At 35.0% G+C, this 17,617-nt stretch overlaps 1 protein-coding gene across 4 annotated transcripts in view; it reads right to left on the bottom strand.

The window, feature by feature from the left end:
* PEX3 (peroxisomal biogenesis factor 3) overlaps nt 1-17,617 on the bottom strand; it is a 39,147-nt gene that overhangs the window by 5,862 nt on the left and 15,668 nt on the right. For 3 of the 4 annotated variants that reach the window (XR_014147979.1, XM_081829092.1, XM_081829094.1), the window contains exons 4-11: nt 14,092-14,135; nt 12,542-12,666; nt 12,182-12,248; nt 12,019-12,073; nt 11,306-11,474; nt 8,279-8,349; nt 5,689-5,808; nt 678-774 (exon numbers count right to left, since the gene is read on the bottom strand). Coding sequence is in view for 3 of the 4 variants with exons in the window: in XM_081829092.1 (XP_081685218.1) it covers nt 678-774; nt 5,689-5,808; nt 8,279-8,349; nt 11,306-11,474; nt 12,019-12,073; nt 12,182-12,248; nt 12,542-12,666; nt 14,092-14,135 (748 nt within the window). In the remaining variant the exon portion in view is untranslated. The remainder of the gene's footprint in view (nt 1-677; nt 775-5,688; nt 5,809-8,278; nt 8,350-11,305; nt 11,475-12,018; nt 12,074-12,181; nt 12,249-12,541; nt 12,667-14,091; nt 14,136-17,617) is intronic. The other variant, XM_081829093.1, reaches the window with a different exon arrangement.

The following is a 17,617-nucleotide window of genomic DNA, read 5'->3' as shown; positions in this document are numbered from 1 at the left end:
GAGATCATGAGTTGGAGGCCTAACTGACTGAGCCACCCAGGTACCCCGCAAACCAAGTTTTTATTTCTAATACAAGTTTTAGTCTTCTAAACCAAGTTTTCTAATCCAATTTGCAAGTGACTCAGAAAAAAAACCTATGTGGATTCAAAGTTACTATTTCAATAATATCAGTCTTAATGCATTCCAAAATGCTTTTCTAAGAAAGGATGGAGTTATAGGTAGTAATGTCTTATGCAGCTTTTCAGGAGATTATTGGTGCACTATTAATAGTCATATTTATTAAATCTAAAATGCTTTACTTCTCCACAAAATTTTTTTAGTTTTCCTCAAAATTTGTGGAACTGGATCACTAATCTCACAGCTCAATCTTATTACCAATAGTTTAATGCAAAATATTAACACAGTAAGTTCAAATGACCACCAGAATGTATGTGGACTAAAAATGCAGGCTAATTGGTGTTGGACTGTAACCCGGAGAAAGGTATTCCCAACCTCATAAATTTGCCATGATACAGTGTTGCTTTCATGGGGCATTCTACCACACTCTACATGTGATTTTAAGTTTTTGGTTTCTTTGAACAAATATCACAGGAGAGAAATGTAATTTTATTTCAGATAAATATAACCACAACCAAAGATACAATGTTTTAAATAATACCCCCAAACTTTCTTCTTACCTGAACAAAATGACTAGGTGTTTCACTGCAAACTGAATGGATCTGTCCATTTACTATTGGAATTATCTTAGCTAATGGCAGGCTGACACTGGAAAGACTGAAAAATCATCATAGTAATAATTATTTTCTGAAATTACCTTATGGGAACTTAACATGTTAATTATAGTACAATACAGTCACTGAAGAACACTCACAGAAACGTCCTAAGAAGAAAATAAAAATCATACATAATTCTACCCCCTAGAAATAACAACTGTAACTGACATCATGGTTAATTTCTTCCAGTACTTTTTATATGTATCTATGCTTTTTTGTGTGTTTTTTAAACACAAGACTATATAACCTCTCCGGCAATATTGTTTTGTGTTTTTATTATTATGAACATTTTTCCATCTTATTAGAAGTTCTTCTAAAGTTTTAATCTAGTTTTTAATGATTATATAGATAATTCATCCTCCAGCTGTGACAATTTAGATCTAGCTCCTTGGAGTTGGGCATTTAAGTTTTTGCCTAATTTTCTTTAAACAGTTCTTTGTATTAACACAGAATTACTGGGTCAAAGGGTATGATTTTTAATTTTATTATTTATTTATTTATTTATTTATTTACGAGAGAGAGAGAGAGAGAGAGAGAGAGTGGGGGGGAGGGAGAGAGCACAAATTGGGGGAGGATATAGAGTGAGAGAGAGTCCAAGCAGACTCCCACTGAGGGCAGAGCCTGAGGTGGGGCTTGGTCTCAGGACCCTGAGATCATGACCTGAGCCCAAATCAAGAGTTGAACATTTAACTGACTGAGCCACCCAGGTGCCCCAAGGGTATGAATATTTTTAAGGTTTATAAGGTATACTGACAGACGTCCTCTGCTTCTCCAGCAGTGTGTGAGAAAACCTGCTCCATTATGCCTCTTTCTACATCAAGTATTAGCTTTAAAAAAAATCTTGGTATGTCTGATAGCTCAAATGGTTTCTTACAGCTTTAGTCTGTGTTTCTCTCAATTACTAGCAATGTTGAATGTTTCTCCTCCCTACTCCAGTGAACTACACCATCATCTATCTGGCTGTATAAGAGGAGACCTGGGCTTTTTACCTTGGCACTTCTCTATCCTGACTATATCGAATCCCCCCACAATCCTAAATATTTCCTAAGTGTGTCTACCTCTCCCCTTTGCCAAACCTAATCCAGGCTAAGCAGTTTCTCTTGTCTGGACTATAGCAGTGACCTTTTAACTTGTAACTGCTCAACAATCATTTTTTTGGGAATAAATGAATGTTTGTGTGATTATGGATGATATAATGACTGTTAAATGTGAAACAATTTGTAAACAATGATGAAATAATTTTTGTGTGTGGGTTATAGACTGAGGTTTATTACATTAAATGCAATACTTCATATATTTATACCTGAGGCTACACTAGAAATTTCCTTTTAAACACCATGAAAATGCTGAAGCTATTTTGTCTAACCAGTATGCTATGCTGAGATTTGAGGCAATGCATAAAAAGAAAAAGGAGTGGAGAGATTTATGTATTCCTGAGAAAATTACACATTATTGTCCTTTATGGTAGCATTTTTCAAAATCTGTCAAATTTTTGTTTATTTTATTTTATTTTAAGATTTTTTAAATTTATTCATTCGAGACACAGAGATAGAGAGAGAGAGAGAGAACATGAGCAGGGGGAGAAGCAGAGGGAGGGGGAGAAGCAGGCTCCCTGCTGAGCAGGGAGCCTGATGCGGGACTCGATCCCAGGACCCTGGGATCATGACCTGAGCCGAAGGCAGATGCTTAACCATCTGAGCCTCCCAGGTGCCCCTGTTTATTTGTTTGATGTCTCTCTTTGTACATTAATTTTTCTTCAATAGAAACTGAAGTCACTGCTATCATACAATGTCCATGAGGTTAGATACCATGTCTATTTTACTCACTGTATTATCCCAGTACTTAGTAAAGGGCCTGGTGCACAGTATGTGCTCAATATATACTTTTAGAATCAATTAATACAAGTCTTTGTTCATCCACTGCTATATCCCACCCCAATTCTGTTTCAATTCCTTTTCCACCGAGCAATCCAAGTGATCCTACAGTGTAAATCCCATCATGTAACTCTCCTGCCACTTCTCTCTAGTGGTTCTCCAGCACTCTCAAGCTGACTACCATAATTTGTATGTGCTCAGTTCTCCAACTTGATCTCACACTTCCCCTCTTCCCAGTTCCAGCTGTTCAGCTGTTACACCAGCTTCTTCCAGGTCCTCAAGTGTACCGTGGTCCTCCTCTTTTCAAAGTCTTTGCCCTGTGGCTTCTGCCCTAAATGTCAACTGCCCCACTCCAGTCTAAGGCCATATTTAATAGATGCTCATCTTTTAGTTCTCAGTTCAAATTATTTCCTCAAGGAAGCTGCTTGACTTTCCATGTTTGTCAAATACTTTTATCATATGTTCAATGTTCTTTTCCTTTTAGCACTTATCACAGTTTGTACAATTATGTTTATTGTCTATTTCTCTTCTATTGTAAGATCCACGAGGACAGAGACTTAGTACAGTGCCTGATACATAGTAGGTGTACAACAAATAGATGCTAGATGAATGGAAAAATTGGCACTTCTACTTCTCTTTTCTGAGTTATCTGTTTGTGTCTATGACCATTTCTTTCTTTGAGTGTTTCCTTCCTTAACTGATATGTCCATAATGCTATTAACCTCTTTGTATAATATATACAGTTTGCAAACATTTCCCCCAACATATCATTGCATTTAATACCAATTATAAAGCTAATAAAGCTTGTTTGATCTGTAAGTTTTACATTTTACAGCCAAACCTATCACTTTCTTTTGTAAAGTTCTCTACTTTCTCCATCTTGAACTCTGACAAATCTTCATTTGTTCATTTGCTTTTATTGTTTAAACCTCCTTGATTTTTTTGGCTATGTGTGTGGTACAGAAGGGTCTAACTTTATTATTATTTTACATTAGTCGTTGTAAAATGACTACTCTGTCTTATAATTTACTAAATAATACATCTCTTCCTCACCTCTAATGTACTAATTTCCTGTATATTTTAGAGCCTGTTTCTGGATTTTACATCCTATTCCATTGGTTTATCTATTATGAGTAACATATTATTCTAATAATTTCACCTTATATGTTTTATAAGGAGAGTTTATTTATTGCTTACTTTTTCAATAATTTCTTGAATATTATATATTATGTGCATATGTTATATATATAGTATATACAGGAATATATACATATATATCACACACACACATATATATAATTTGAGCTTGTATTAGTTAGCATCACTTTTCAGTTGATTCTCCTGAGGGTTCTAGATCATTTTGTCTCTTTGCCGAAACTGAGAATCTTTTTTCTTGACTTACTGTGATGGCTAGAACTTTCACTACATTTTAAATAAAAGGAATAACACAAGGCATAATGGAAATATTTCTAGTATTGAATCATGGAGTATGAAGTTGATTACCGATACAGAAGAGAAAAAACTTAGGACAGGAAATACCGACTGAATACCTAGTGTATGTAATGAAATATGAAAGGGCATTAGATAGTCTCTGACTTTGAGAGGAGGCTTAAAATATAACTGAGGAATATGATTCCAGTTCTAGGTGAAAAACGTAGGTTGTATGGGAAAGTAAAGTATGGAGTACTATAGGAGTTCAAAAAGGAAGACCATCAATGGCTGATGTGGTTACAACATAACTTTTGTAATTCTTCAGGGTATAAGGTCAAGTATTTGTGTTAAAGCAACTATTACAATTCTTTATCACTACTCAGGAAATAACTAACACCTTGCTAGGTAGAAATTATAGTGAACTTTTATTAATTGGAGCACCTTGATTTAGGGAGTATATAGGGGCTGAAATTTATTTTTGTATAACTTAAAGAAATCCTAAAAAAGATTTTAGGGTGATATTTAAATTGTTTAAGAAAATAAATGTTATTGCTCTAAGTATTCCAAATCCTCAATTTTAATTGCAAATTATTCTTTTTTATACAATAAAGAGGGGTTCCAGAGAATTGAGTAATTTCTTGCCCTATGTATTTAAGAATTAAATTGGATACTGCACATATATACTGCATATCACTTACTGTTTCTCTTCATTTTAATGGACTAGTTTATAGTCAGTTAACATTGGTTTAGTACTTATTATTTTCTGAGTTAAATATAAAAAACTACAAAACAGCTTATTAAAAGAGTATAAATTCTACTGGGAGACCCAAAATATTCATGTTGAGCTAAGGATATAATAAAACCGTATGATACATTTTAGCAGTATGAATGTATGACTTAGGAATAATTGTGATTAAAATTACTAACAATTGCACTAACTAAATACTCCCAATCCTACAATAAGAGCTAAAAATGAATAGTTGTAGAAGTAAGAGATAATTCATCAAATGGGAATTTATAACAAGAATGCCTGGGTTATTTTAATGACCAAACTATTGAATTATGTGGGTCAATTATGGTTTACAGTAATTAAATACATTTTCAGTTTTATATTCTAAAGAACTAAAAAAAAAAAAAACCGAAGAACTGGAATTTGGCTTACAGAAAGGTAGTTTCACAACTTATTTCCATATAGTGGCAAAATTTGGGGAAGAAATGAAATTTTTTTTTTTTTTTTTTTTTAGATAATGACAGCTATTTTTTTTTAATTCTTATGTTAATCCCCATACATTACATCATTAGTTTTAGATGAAGTGTTCCATGATTCATTGTTTGTGCATAACACCCAGTGCTCCATGCAGAACGTGCCCTCCTCAATACCCACCACCAGGCTAACCCATCCCCCCACCCAAGAAATGAAATTTTTAATATTGAATCCAGAAGGAGCTTTTACGGAGTCATTGGCTTAAGGGAGTTTAATTTGTTGACAAATGATCAATCAAATTTATCCTCTAAGATTTTTTTTATTACCTGGAACAAAAAATAAACACATCCAAAGCACTCTTTTATTAGAGTATTCATTAGACACACAACATTTTTTGTCATCTTACCTACTCATGGAGTTGCTATGTTGGTCCTGTTCAGTAGGTCGAAAGAACTCAGCCATATTGTCTAGCAGTCTGCTAAACCCTCGGTTTAAACATGTATTCAAAACTGTACTAAAATCTGGACTATACAAAATAAGAAGGATAAATTGCTTTTTAGATTTTCAATGGAAAAGGAAATAAATTCAGTAGCTATGTTATCTTTGACAGCCACCAACATTTCTAGTCACAACCTACTTTTTATAGCCTAAAACACTGTAAGAATATATCAAGGAGTTAATCTTTAACAATTAAGCATTAAAAAGTAAGCTTATTATTTAGCACAATACAATGAGAATTTTCATCCAATTTGTGAGATTTTCTTATATCATCCAGCACTTTATACAATGTGTTTTCAAAAATATCAATAACAGTATTACTTCTCTTCAGGAAACTTTTTTTTAAAGATTTGATTTATTTATTTGACAGAGAGCGAGCAAGCACATGAGCAGGGGGAGGGACAGGCAGAGGAAGAGGGAGAGGGAGAGGCAGGCTCCCCGCTGAGCAGAGAGCCCAAGGCGGGGCTTGATCCCAGGACCCTGAGATCAGGACCCCACCTGAGCCGAAGGCAAACGCTTAGCTGACTGAGCCACCCAGGCGCCCCTCTTTAGGAAACTCTTGAAGAGGAATCATCTTATAGTCACAGATATTGGTTTGCTTTACATACTGTCATGACATCCCAGTGAGACAGAAAGTTTTATTATCATGTACAGTTGAGAAACTGGATACTTAGAGATGAAGAAATTTGTCCAAAGATATGTAATTAGTAAATGGGAGAGCTAGAATTTGAACCCAGGCCTTTTTGACCTGAAAGTTCAAGCTCTTTTTGTTACACCATGTAAGTACCTCACAAAACCTTTTTTTTTTTAAAGTAGGTTCCATGCCCAGTGTGGAGCCCAACATGGGGCCTGAACTTACAACCCTAAGATCTGCTATCCAAAAAGGATAGCCAAGAGCCAAGATCAATAGTTGGATGCTTAACTTACTGAGCCACCCAGGGCCCCAAACCTCTTTGATATAAAGAATAATATATATGTACTATAAAGATAGAAAATACCTAGTTGAACAGATTAGTTTGATCTTTGACATCTAGAAATCTCAAGCTCATGGGAGTGTTGGGCTAGGGGCTATAAATTTGGGAATTATTAGCATACAGTGGTTAAATGGGGGAATATGAAATTGTTTGGGACAGCTGAGGATGAAATAAGAACAAATACCTTAGAAAACTAATGTTTATAAGAAAGATGGACACAGAGGAAACTAAGAATAAATAACCTGAGAATGTGGAGAGAAATTAGATTACACTGTCATGGAAGCCACTTGAGAAAAGAATTTTAAGAAAGGCTTGATCAACAGTGTTAATTATCAGAGAAAGGCCAAGTAAGATGAACATTACAGGTTGAATGGATTTGGCAAGAGATCACTGATGACATTTTCTAGCATTTTGTGGAGTGATTTGGTGGAAATCTGAGCAAGAAAAAATGTGGAGGTGGCTATTGTAGAAAGTCAAGAGACTAGAACTTGATGAATTCAGACAGTAGATTCAGTAGCTGAGTTAACCTTCAAATTTGCTAATTTTTGTCACGATCATGAAAATATCTTATAAGCAGAGGATATAATTTCCTCAGAAAATACAACTAGAGAAAATGGTCCTAAATTATCTTTAGGATAAAAGAAACTTTGATATTTTAACCATTTAAGATAAGTGGGTAAGACTGGTATTACTACTCAGATTCTACAATGATAAAACTACCTCAAAGAATTTAAGTGGCTCAACCAATGCTGAACAGCTAATAAACAGGAAAGCCCAACCTGAATCTAGGTCTTCCAGTCTTCTAATGCATAGGCTGGTGCTTTCTCCATTTTTAACACCCTGGTTGTCTTCTGGGTGACTTAAAACAGTAATACTCAATTTAGGGAAGATGTGGAATTTTTATCACTCAAAGTTTTAGGGACATTATAGTCTATCCTGAGAGAATTGGGGGGGGCTAGATCTCAAACTGAGTATGTGTGTGTGTTGGGGGGAGTGTACACACATCACATATGTGCATGTGGTATACATGAGGATTAGCTGGAGCTGGCTACCTCTGGCTTCAAAGTGCATTTCTCCCCGACTCCTAAAGTGAGTATCAAGTGATTTCAATTTGGTAGTCAGAACTGCTGCAGCTATAATTTCAGTTTCTGGTTTGTTTGTTTTACAGAGCTAGTTGTTAAATATTTACTAATACACTGGGTATACCAGAATCACCCGAGAGCTCTTCTCAAAATATAAATGCTAACTATCTTTCAGTCCCTCAACTAGTATTTCAGAATCTCTAGGCTAAGGAAGTAGGTTGAAGAAAGCATGGGCATCTTGAAAAAAATCTGTTTCTCTGATTACCTTAATAAAAGAAACACTAGTTTTGGTAGGAAATCCTACCTAAAGACAGGGAACAGATTCAAAATGTAATTTTAACAAGATACTATGTTGCATATGTTGTTTAAGAAAAGCTAAAAAAGAGTCATAAGTACATTCAAAATAGAAACACATGTTTTCTGTTACATGCAGTATACATACCTTTCCAACATGTCTCTAGTTTCATTGAGTAGTTTAATAGTTGTAACATCTCTAGGAGAAAGCCCGCAGGCCTGTGAAATTAAAATGCTATACTTTAGGGTTTCAAATATTAGCACAAAGTTATGATGAAACTAATCATATTAAAAAACCCCAAGAGTTGAGGAAATCTACAAGTCTATGTTTTATCAACAATCAAGAAATGAGTTTTTTTAAACTCAAAAAGTTCATATGTATAGATAAGTACTATTTAAAACATGAGTCAGAATCTTAGTTATTGTAAATAATGTTGCAATAAACATAGGAGTGCATATATAAGATTAGTGTTTTTGTTTTCTTTGAGTAAATACCCAACAGTAGAATTATTGGCTCATACAATATTTCTATATAGACACACAATGGAATATTACACAGCCATAAAAAGGATGAGATTGTACCATTTAAGACAACATAGATGGACATAGAGGGTTTTATGCTAAGTGAAATAAAAAAAAAATACCATATGACTTCACTCATATGTGGAACACAAAGAAATGAATAAAACAAAAGCAGAATGAGACCTATAAATACAGAGAACAAACTGATGGTTGCAGAGGGAGGGTGGTGAGGGGTTGGGTAAAACAGGTGAAGGGGAGTGGGAGATAAAGGCTTCCAGTTATGGAATAAGTAAGTCATGAGAATAAAAAAGCACAGCATAAGGAATATAGTCAATGATATTATAATAGGGATGTATGGGGACAGATGGTAGTTATACTTATGGTGAACACAGCATAATGTGTAAGTGTGTGGAATCACTATTTTGTATATATGAAACTAATGTAACATTGTGTGTCAACTATACTAAAAAAATGAGTCGAAGTAAAATTATACCTTTTAGGAGCCTTGTTTATTTGGCCCCTCTTGAACACATTTTCTAGAATATATTTACAGAGAAAAAGATAGTCCTTTGAGGTTCCAGAGGCCTGGGATTTTTTTTTTTTCTTTAATTGGTAAGACATTTTATCAAAATTTGTATGTCTTTTTTCATCAAGTCTAGTCTAGTCTGGCGCTCTGTGTGTCCTTTCCATCTAAAGTTTCAGGGTTTAATTCAGTTCAGGTAAGATTGGGTCTGTCATTCCTTTCTTCACTTGTTCTTTGAATAATTTTCTTTTTCAGTTCCACTGTTGAATTTTAAAATTTGGAAACTGTTTTATCATTCCAGAAATTTTTTTTAATACTCTTATTGCATCTCCTTGAGATTAGAATTTGTAAGTAAGTTTTCTCCTGTTTTTTTCATTAATTCCATTCCATCTATTCTGCTTGTTCAGTTTAGCCTCCATCCTGCAGGTCATGGGGTTCCCTTAAATGGCTGCAACCTTTTTTTGGCCTACTCATGAAGGCAGGGTCTCTGGACACCCAAATAGGTCTATCTTTGGGGATGGAAATACAGCAGGCAATGAAAACCATGGTAGTCTTTGTTCTAATGGGGCCTCTAGGATAAGGTATGTCTTAGGGGCCTCTTTGGTTTAAGGCTACCCCAGTTGTCAAGTGAGATATTCTTTTCTTAACTGTAAAGAATGGGTATAACCTGCTTATATATGGAAAAAACCAATATTTTAAAATGAGGTATATAACCTACAATCTTTGACATTTTTCTTATTCTTTTTTTTTTTTTTAAAGTTTATTTATTTAAATTATTTCTACACCTAACACGGGGCTCAAACTCATGACCTGAGATCAAGAGCTGCATGTTCCACTGAATGAGCCAGCCAGGTGCTCCATCTTTCTTATTCTTATTTATTTATTTTAAATTTTATTACATTATGTTAGTCACCATACACATCATTAGTTTTTGATGTAGTGGTCCATGATGCATTGTTTTCGTATAACACCCAGTGCTCCATGCAATATGTGCCCTCCTTAATACCCATCACCGGGCTAACCCATCCCCCCCACCCCCCTCCCCTCTAAAACCCTGTTCGTTTCTCAGAATCCGTAGTCTCTCATGGTTCATCTCTCCCTCTGATTTCCCTCCCTTCATTTTTCCCTTCCTTCTCCTAATGTCCTCCATGCTATTCCTAATGTTCCACAAATAAGCGAAACTGTATGATAATTAACTTTCTCTGCTTGACTTATTTCACTTAGTCCCATCCATGTTGATGTAAAAGTTGGGTATTCATCCTTTCTGATGGCTGAGTAATATTCCATTGTATATATGGACCACATCTTCTTTATCCATTCATCTGTTGAAGGGCATCTCAGCTCTTTCCACGGTTTGGCTATTGCAGAAATTGCTGCTATGAACATTGGGGTGCATATGGCCCTTCTTTTCACTACATCTGTGTCTTTGGGGTAAATACCCAGGAGTGCAATTGCTGGGTCATAGGGTAGCTCTACTTTTAATTTTATCAATGAATAATTTAAATCACAACTGCCCATGACACACCAATATGGAGCAACACCATAGTTGATAACTGTTAGATTAGGCCTTCTTTGTTTCTCAACTGGATGACTAAAATTTCCTTTAGTCCACTTTGATACTGCCCTCATTGATTTATTTTAAAAAGCAGAATGTGTAATTGTGGTACTGGCCTGGCTAAATTTATCTTTTTCTATAAACTGAAGTTCAGCTCTTTATCTTGGCATATAAAGCTCTTCATGATCTTGCCCCAGCTATCAGCTCTATCTTCTGCTACTTGATCTCATATAAATATAGTTTAGTCACATAAACTGAATGTGTCTCCTGACTTCCCCCAAATATAATGAATAGGTCTTATTCATTTTTTGTATGAATCATACATCACAATGTCTTTCACATAACTAATACTCAATAAAAATTAGCTCAATATCTAAAATTATGTTTCTAATTAGAAATCAGTCATAATTGCTGTTTGTTTTCTAAATGAATGAAGTTTTATTTAAGTTATTGGAATACAGGCCTTTTAATCACTTACCTTTCAAGAGCCTCAGAAATCTAAATTTCAAGAGATAGTAAAAGAATTTTAAAAATATAGAGTAACTGGTTTGGTTAAATGGTTATGAATTAATCACCTGGACTGCTAATGGAGTTTCTTCATCTGGCATCATATAATGGCATAATAAAGATTTGGATCCATCTTTATTAATCCAAGAAGAAGATTTATGCTGCTCAACTAGATTTCTGATTTCTTTTAGTTTTTGCTCCAAGTCCAAAAGGGACAAAGAATGTTTAAGAGAAATGCTAGAAACAGAGAAAAGGGAATCGGGATAAATTGAAACTATACAACACATCCTTAGCACACTCTTAACAAATTACTCTCTGAGAGCTAGTCAAACCTGAAACTGCTGACTGAACTCACTAGAGTGGATTCAGAAATCAGCCATCAGTTAAGTGTCATTATTACAGAGCCACATCAAGTCTTGCTGCAGATTTCACAAGAAAATTCCCACTGTAATTATAGATACTATGAGTATAAATGGAAGATAAAGGCTCAGAGGCAGATTTTAAAGTAAGTGTTTTATGTTATGACCCAAATATTTCTGGTTTGTTTGGAAGTCAATCAATAAACAATGAAACATTACATCTTTTCCCTTAGTATCAAAAGGTTGGCACTAATGCAGAAAATGGATTCACAATGCAGTATCTCAGGACTGTGTCTGTATAAGGTTACAAAGAATTTCACAAACCACCATTTGTCAAATCACCAACTTCACTAGAACAATTCTAATTTTCCTTTTATTCACCAGAATCAGGAAGTCAGAGAAGCCAACGCAAAATGCCTTACCTTCCTAAAATCTTCTGTACAGCTTGTTTAATGACCGTGATCAATTCTGTCAGGCCTATTAAAGGAAAAACAAACATAAAAGCCTTGTTCACTTTTTGAATTCCTCAATAATAAAAAATGAACAAATTAAAATTAGTTTCCAGGTCACAAATAAGAATCTCACCATCTCCAAGGAGGTGCTGAATACTTGATAAATATTGCTGTTGGACATCTGGGGGAGCAAGAACTGTCTGTACAAAATAGAAATAAGGTTAAATTATCTAATATTATTAGTATATAAATAATATTTTCAGTATAACTTGAACTGAGATTTTTCAGGACCTGAAATGATAGGAAAAAACAGTATTCTTTAACATAACAAAAAGTCTAGTTTCAAAATATGAAAAATAATGCTAGAAGTTTACAATCACATGAAATATAAAGATATTTATTTAACAGACATTATCAGGATAAGTAATATTCAGTTAAATTCATTTAAATCTTGAAAAAAATGGCAATATCTATGTAAGTCTATGAAACTTACAGTGCCATTTTTGCCAACTGCTGCATTATCCAGGTAAATATATCCACCAATTATGTTTAACTGGACTCGCAAAAGAACCACCAGCATACAAGTACTGTATACTGCTACGATACTTCTTGTGAAACCTTCACAGAGAAAAGAAAACAATTTGGTACTTTTATTAAAACAAACAAATATGTAAAATCACAAACTATCCCTATGGTTACTTTTTTTTTACAAGATGACTTTAAAAAATACATTTGTAACTGTTTCAAGTACAAAAATATATCAATTCAAAATATTCATAGTCTCTCTCCTTACAACTTGTTTAATGTAAATTAGGTATGATCTCTTAATTGAAACAATAACCAATAAAAGCAATAACTAATATATTGAGTAAAGGGTTATATATTATTAGCTTAGAAAGGAGAACACAAAAGGACTGGGAAACACTGAGATTTACAGCCTCAGAACTCTGAGCTCTCCAGGGAGCTAGCTGAGAGTTAAGAGTGGAGGGCTGAGCATGGAAGAACTCCAGCTTGTGATGGCAGGTAAAGGAGGCTGAGCCCATTTAAGGGCTGGAGAAAGTACAGATAGGGGATACCCAGAGACTAGGTTTCACAGCAGCCCGGGACAGAATGTTCAAAACAGAGGAGAAAGCAAAGGTGTTTAATGTTGCCAAGAGGTCTAGAAGGAGGAAAATGTCCAGTGGATTTAGTAACACAGAAGTTACGGCTGGTGCTTGTGAGATATGTTTGGGTGGAGACACAGAAGTAGAAGCCAGGCTATAGGGTTCAAGGAATGAGCTAGAGAGAAGAAAAGGGAATGTAGAAGTCTTTGGTATTATATAAGGGATGGCTGAAATACATGGTACTATAAAGGTTTAATTTATTTTTAAATAGGCAAAGCTTAAGCATGATTTAGTTGATAAGGATCACATGAATGGATGGGAAAATGTAGGAATACTTGGTAGTATAAAGTTCTGAGACTAGTGTGTTTACTCTGTATAGACTGTATACTCTGCCCCTCCCTATCTCCTCACGCACTCTTTCTTTCTCCCTCAAAAAAAAAAAAAAAAAAGCATAATATTGCAGGTATCAGTACCTAATGTAGGCATATGTGGTCTAGGACAGGTTTACATATTATAACAATAACAACAGTAATACTACCATCACCACTAAGATTTCCTGAATACTTTCTAGGACCAGATATTGATCAACTTCCTTTATGAGAATTATTTAATGTGGACAACAACTTTGTGGTAAAAAAGAGTCATCCATACAATGGAGTATAAAAATTTCCCTTTATAAATATATATATATTCTTAAAGATTTTACTTATTTATTTGACAGAGAGAGAGACACAGTGAGAGAGGGAACACAAGCAGGGGGAGTGGGAGAGGGAGAAGCAGGCTCCCCACTTAGCAGGGAGCCCGATGTGGGGCTCCAGCCCAGGACCCTGGGATCGTGACCTAAGCTGAAGGCAGACACCTAATGACTGAGCCACCCAGGCGCCCCTACCCTTTATAAATATGTTAAAGACGTGCTGTCACACAAAGTAGGTAGACTTACTTATTATCTTCAGATCCTCCCATATTTCCAACTTGTTTGAAGGCCTAAAGAAGAAAATATGAGAATAGTAATCAGGTAATCTAATAGAAAACTTAGAACTTTATATCTTTATAATTAATTATATTTTATTACAGGATAACTATAGGAACCATAGGAAACAAAGCCCACAAAATATAGTAAATATAGTAAAAAAACCCTGTAATTTCAGTAACCAATGATAACAACCATTTTCACGGGGCACCCGAGTGGCTCAAAGCATCTGCCTTCGGCCCAGGTCATGATCTCAGGGCCCTAGGATTGAGCCCAGCATTGGGCTCCTGCTCAGAGGGGAACCTGCTTCTCCCTCTCCGCCTCTCCCCCCTGCTCGTACGCTGTCTCTCTCTGCCTCTCTCTCTCAAATAAATAAATAAAATATTAAAAAAAAAAACAACACAACCATTTTCACTAGTGTATTGGTATATATCCTTCTGGTTTTTATCCTCCTTCTGAGCATATGCATATATATAAATGTAAAATCATACAGGAAAATCAAGAAAAATATTTATTTCTTTCCCTCATTTACCATTTCACAAATAATGAAGCATGTCAATAATCCTTCAAAGGTAAATAATAAAGTATTTTTTGTTTTAAAGTATTGTTACAAACATAAGAATTTAAATATATATAAATATATATTTGATGTTTGACGTTTCAGCTCACTGTAGTTATTATTCTTATTGGTGTTCAAATTGCCCACCTTTGACCATTGGGGGTACTATTCAGATTGGCTCCTGAATCCTTTTGACATTACCCTGTTAGTCTTTGATAGTGTCTTTGCTTACTGACAAGAAAAGTTGTTCTGGGTTCATCTTTTTTTTTTTTTTTGGTTAAGATTTATTTATTTATTTTAGAGAGAGAGAGAGTGCACAAGGCAGGAGGGGGAAGGGACAGGAGGAGAGGGAGAGAAAGAATCTCAAGCAGACACCCCACTGAGCATGGAGCCCTTTGCGGAGCTAGATCTCAGGACCCCGGGATCATGACCTGAGTCCAAATCAAGAGCTGGACACTTAACCAACTGAGCCACCCAGCACCCCGTGGGTTCATCTTGTTCAATTCTTGCTACAGACTTCAAATCACCCTTTCTCCATGAGTCCTGCTTCCAGGATGCATGGGTGGCTCATCGGTTAAGCATCTGCCTTCGGCTCAGGTCGCGATCCCAGGGTCCTGGGATTGAGTCCTGCATCGGGCTGCTTACTCAGTGGGGAGCCTGCTTCTCCTTTGGCCTGCCTATCCCCCTGCTTGTGCTCCTGCTGTCTCTCTGACAAATAAATAAATAAAACCTTTAAAAAAAAAATAAAAAAGAGTCCTGCTTCCTTGTAGCAGAAAATGGTAGTCTGTAACTACAATCTCTGGTTAAGGATATTAATTGCTACTAGATAGGTCACTGTTTCTAAGCCCTTTTGGTAGACTAAGCTAGTAACTGTGTGTGTTAAAACTACAGGGTTTTTAACTTCATCTCCTTGATCTTACATCTATCTATATTTCTTTTTGCCCACAGTAGCAATCAGTGAAACCAATGTAATTACTAATTTGCTTCATCCTTCCCTCTATGAACAACAGTCTCAGAATAGCAATAGCAATATTGAAGAATTTTAGGGATTTTGCACCTGGCATAGTTTCTACTTTATGGTGATAACAGCAACTACACATTTAGGTTAATTTGATTTATTTTACCATCTCTTTTTAGATGTTGCTTTGTAAACACTATATCTAGTTTTATAAATATGTAAAATATTTACATGGTTCCAAAGTCAAATTTACACAGCACAGTATATTCAAAGAAGTCTGTTCATATTCCCCTTTATTCTCTCCCTTCTTCATGGGTGACTATTAGAAATTTTTACTTTAACTTACCACTGTTCTGCCTTATATAAGCAAATATGTATATATATTCATATCTGCCCTCTTAGATAAATGATAGCATACTATACACATTTTTCTTTAGCTTTAAAATATATATATAACAATATATCCTGGAGATCATTCTATAGAAATATAGCCATCTTTTTTTTACCATGGCATAGTGCTCAACTGTGTGGATATATCCACGTAGATGGAGTTCAGTGCTTTTCAAACCATCTACATGGAAGGACCAATTTTATTTCTTATTTCCAATATGTCACAGACTGATACTTTTGTAAAATACAATAAAAATAAGTTAGAAGGAAAATGAAATAAAAAGCCACAAAGATATACAAACTACAAACCCATATTCTTTATTATTATATTTAGACATAAATTTACATTTCAATAAAAAGCCTAATTACCATTACAATTGTGGGATATTACTAGCTTCTTATCTTTCTTTGCCACTGAACTGACTTTAGAGTTTCAGTTATCCCCTTCCATGTTCAAGACGTATGGTGTAAATCCTGCAAGGTACTTAAATCCTGAAGGCCTTATTTAAACACGCTTTGTAAGGGCTCAAGCCCCTCTTTATGCAAATATTTTTCAAATGGATATTTTTACCCCAAACTTACAAACAGTAATTTTATATCAAAAGAAAGGCAAGAAAAAAATAACATTCAGATACTTAAAAAAGGAAACAGTGAATAAGGAATAATAAACTCAGGAATTTAAGAAATTTTGTGTACTGACTAAGAAAAAGAGGAATGACACCTCTTCTTGAAAGCTGTCCAGGGTTTTCCATCAAAATAATAAATCCCTTTCTTCTTAAGCCTCCCACATTTTGCTTTCGCTTTTTACCACGGACTAAACACAGTATGTCTTGAATTATGATAATTTATGTCATATACTCCCTTCTTTGGGTGACAAAGTCTTAAAGGGAGAGAAATCTTACCTTAATTATCTCAAATCCTCCAAAACATAGGCAACACAGGGCCTTGCAGGAAACAGTCACCAAGAAGGAAGAATGCTACTATATTTATTGTGTGTGTTATTATGTTGCTTTTATAAAAGTGCTATTCACTTATTTCATTTGTCTTACCTCCCTAGTAAGACTAAAACTTAAGGCAATTAAAACCTATTTCTGTTCTTTATCTACTTCTCTTGTACATATTTCTTTTTTTTTTTTAAGATTTATTTGTTTGAGACAGAGTGAGTGGGGGTAGGGGCAGAGAGAGAGGGAGAGAAGCTAACTCCCTGCTGAGCACGGAGCCCCATGCAGGGCTCCATCTCACCACCTGGAGATCATGACCTGAGCCAAAATCAAGATTCAGAGGACAGTCAACCGACTGAGCCACCCAGGTGCCCCATGTACATATTTCTTTACCCTCTACTTATGTACCTATAGGTGGTAATTAAGCATTTATTTGACCAAGAGAAATATGCTTATATGTTTCTTATGTATGTAATTATACAAACTAATTTATAAACTAAACTTTATAACTATTAGGTGATGAAAATGCATCACCCTCTACAAATGATAAAATTTGTATTACTGGCATTATACTTTAATCAGATTAAAAAATCCCAAGTAAACAAATCCATTGTTATTTTGGGAGGTATTCTCTGAATATAGAAAATG

Source organism: Leptonychotes weddellii, chromosome 8 (assembly GCF_054177405.1).
Source record: "Leptonychotes weddellii isolate Sample4059 chromosome 8, ASM5417740v2, whole genome shotgun sequence".
Taxonomy (NCBI): Eukaryota; Metazoa; Chordata; class Mammalia; order Carnivora; family Phocidae; genus Leptonychotes; species Leptonychotes weddellii.
The sequence above is the reverse complement of the archived record's forward strand: the minus strand, read 5'-3'. Positions and strand labels throughout refer to the sequence as shown.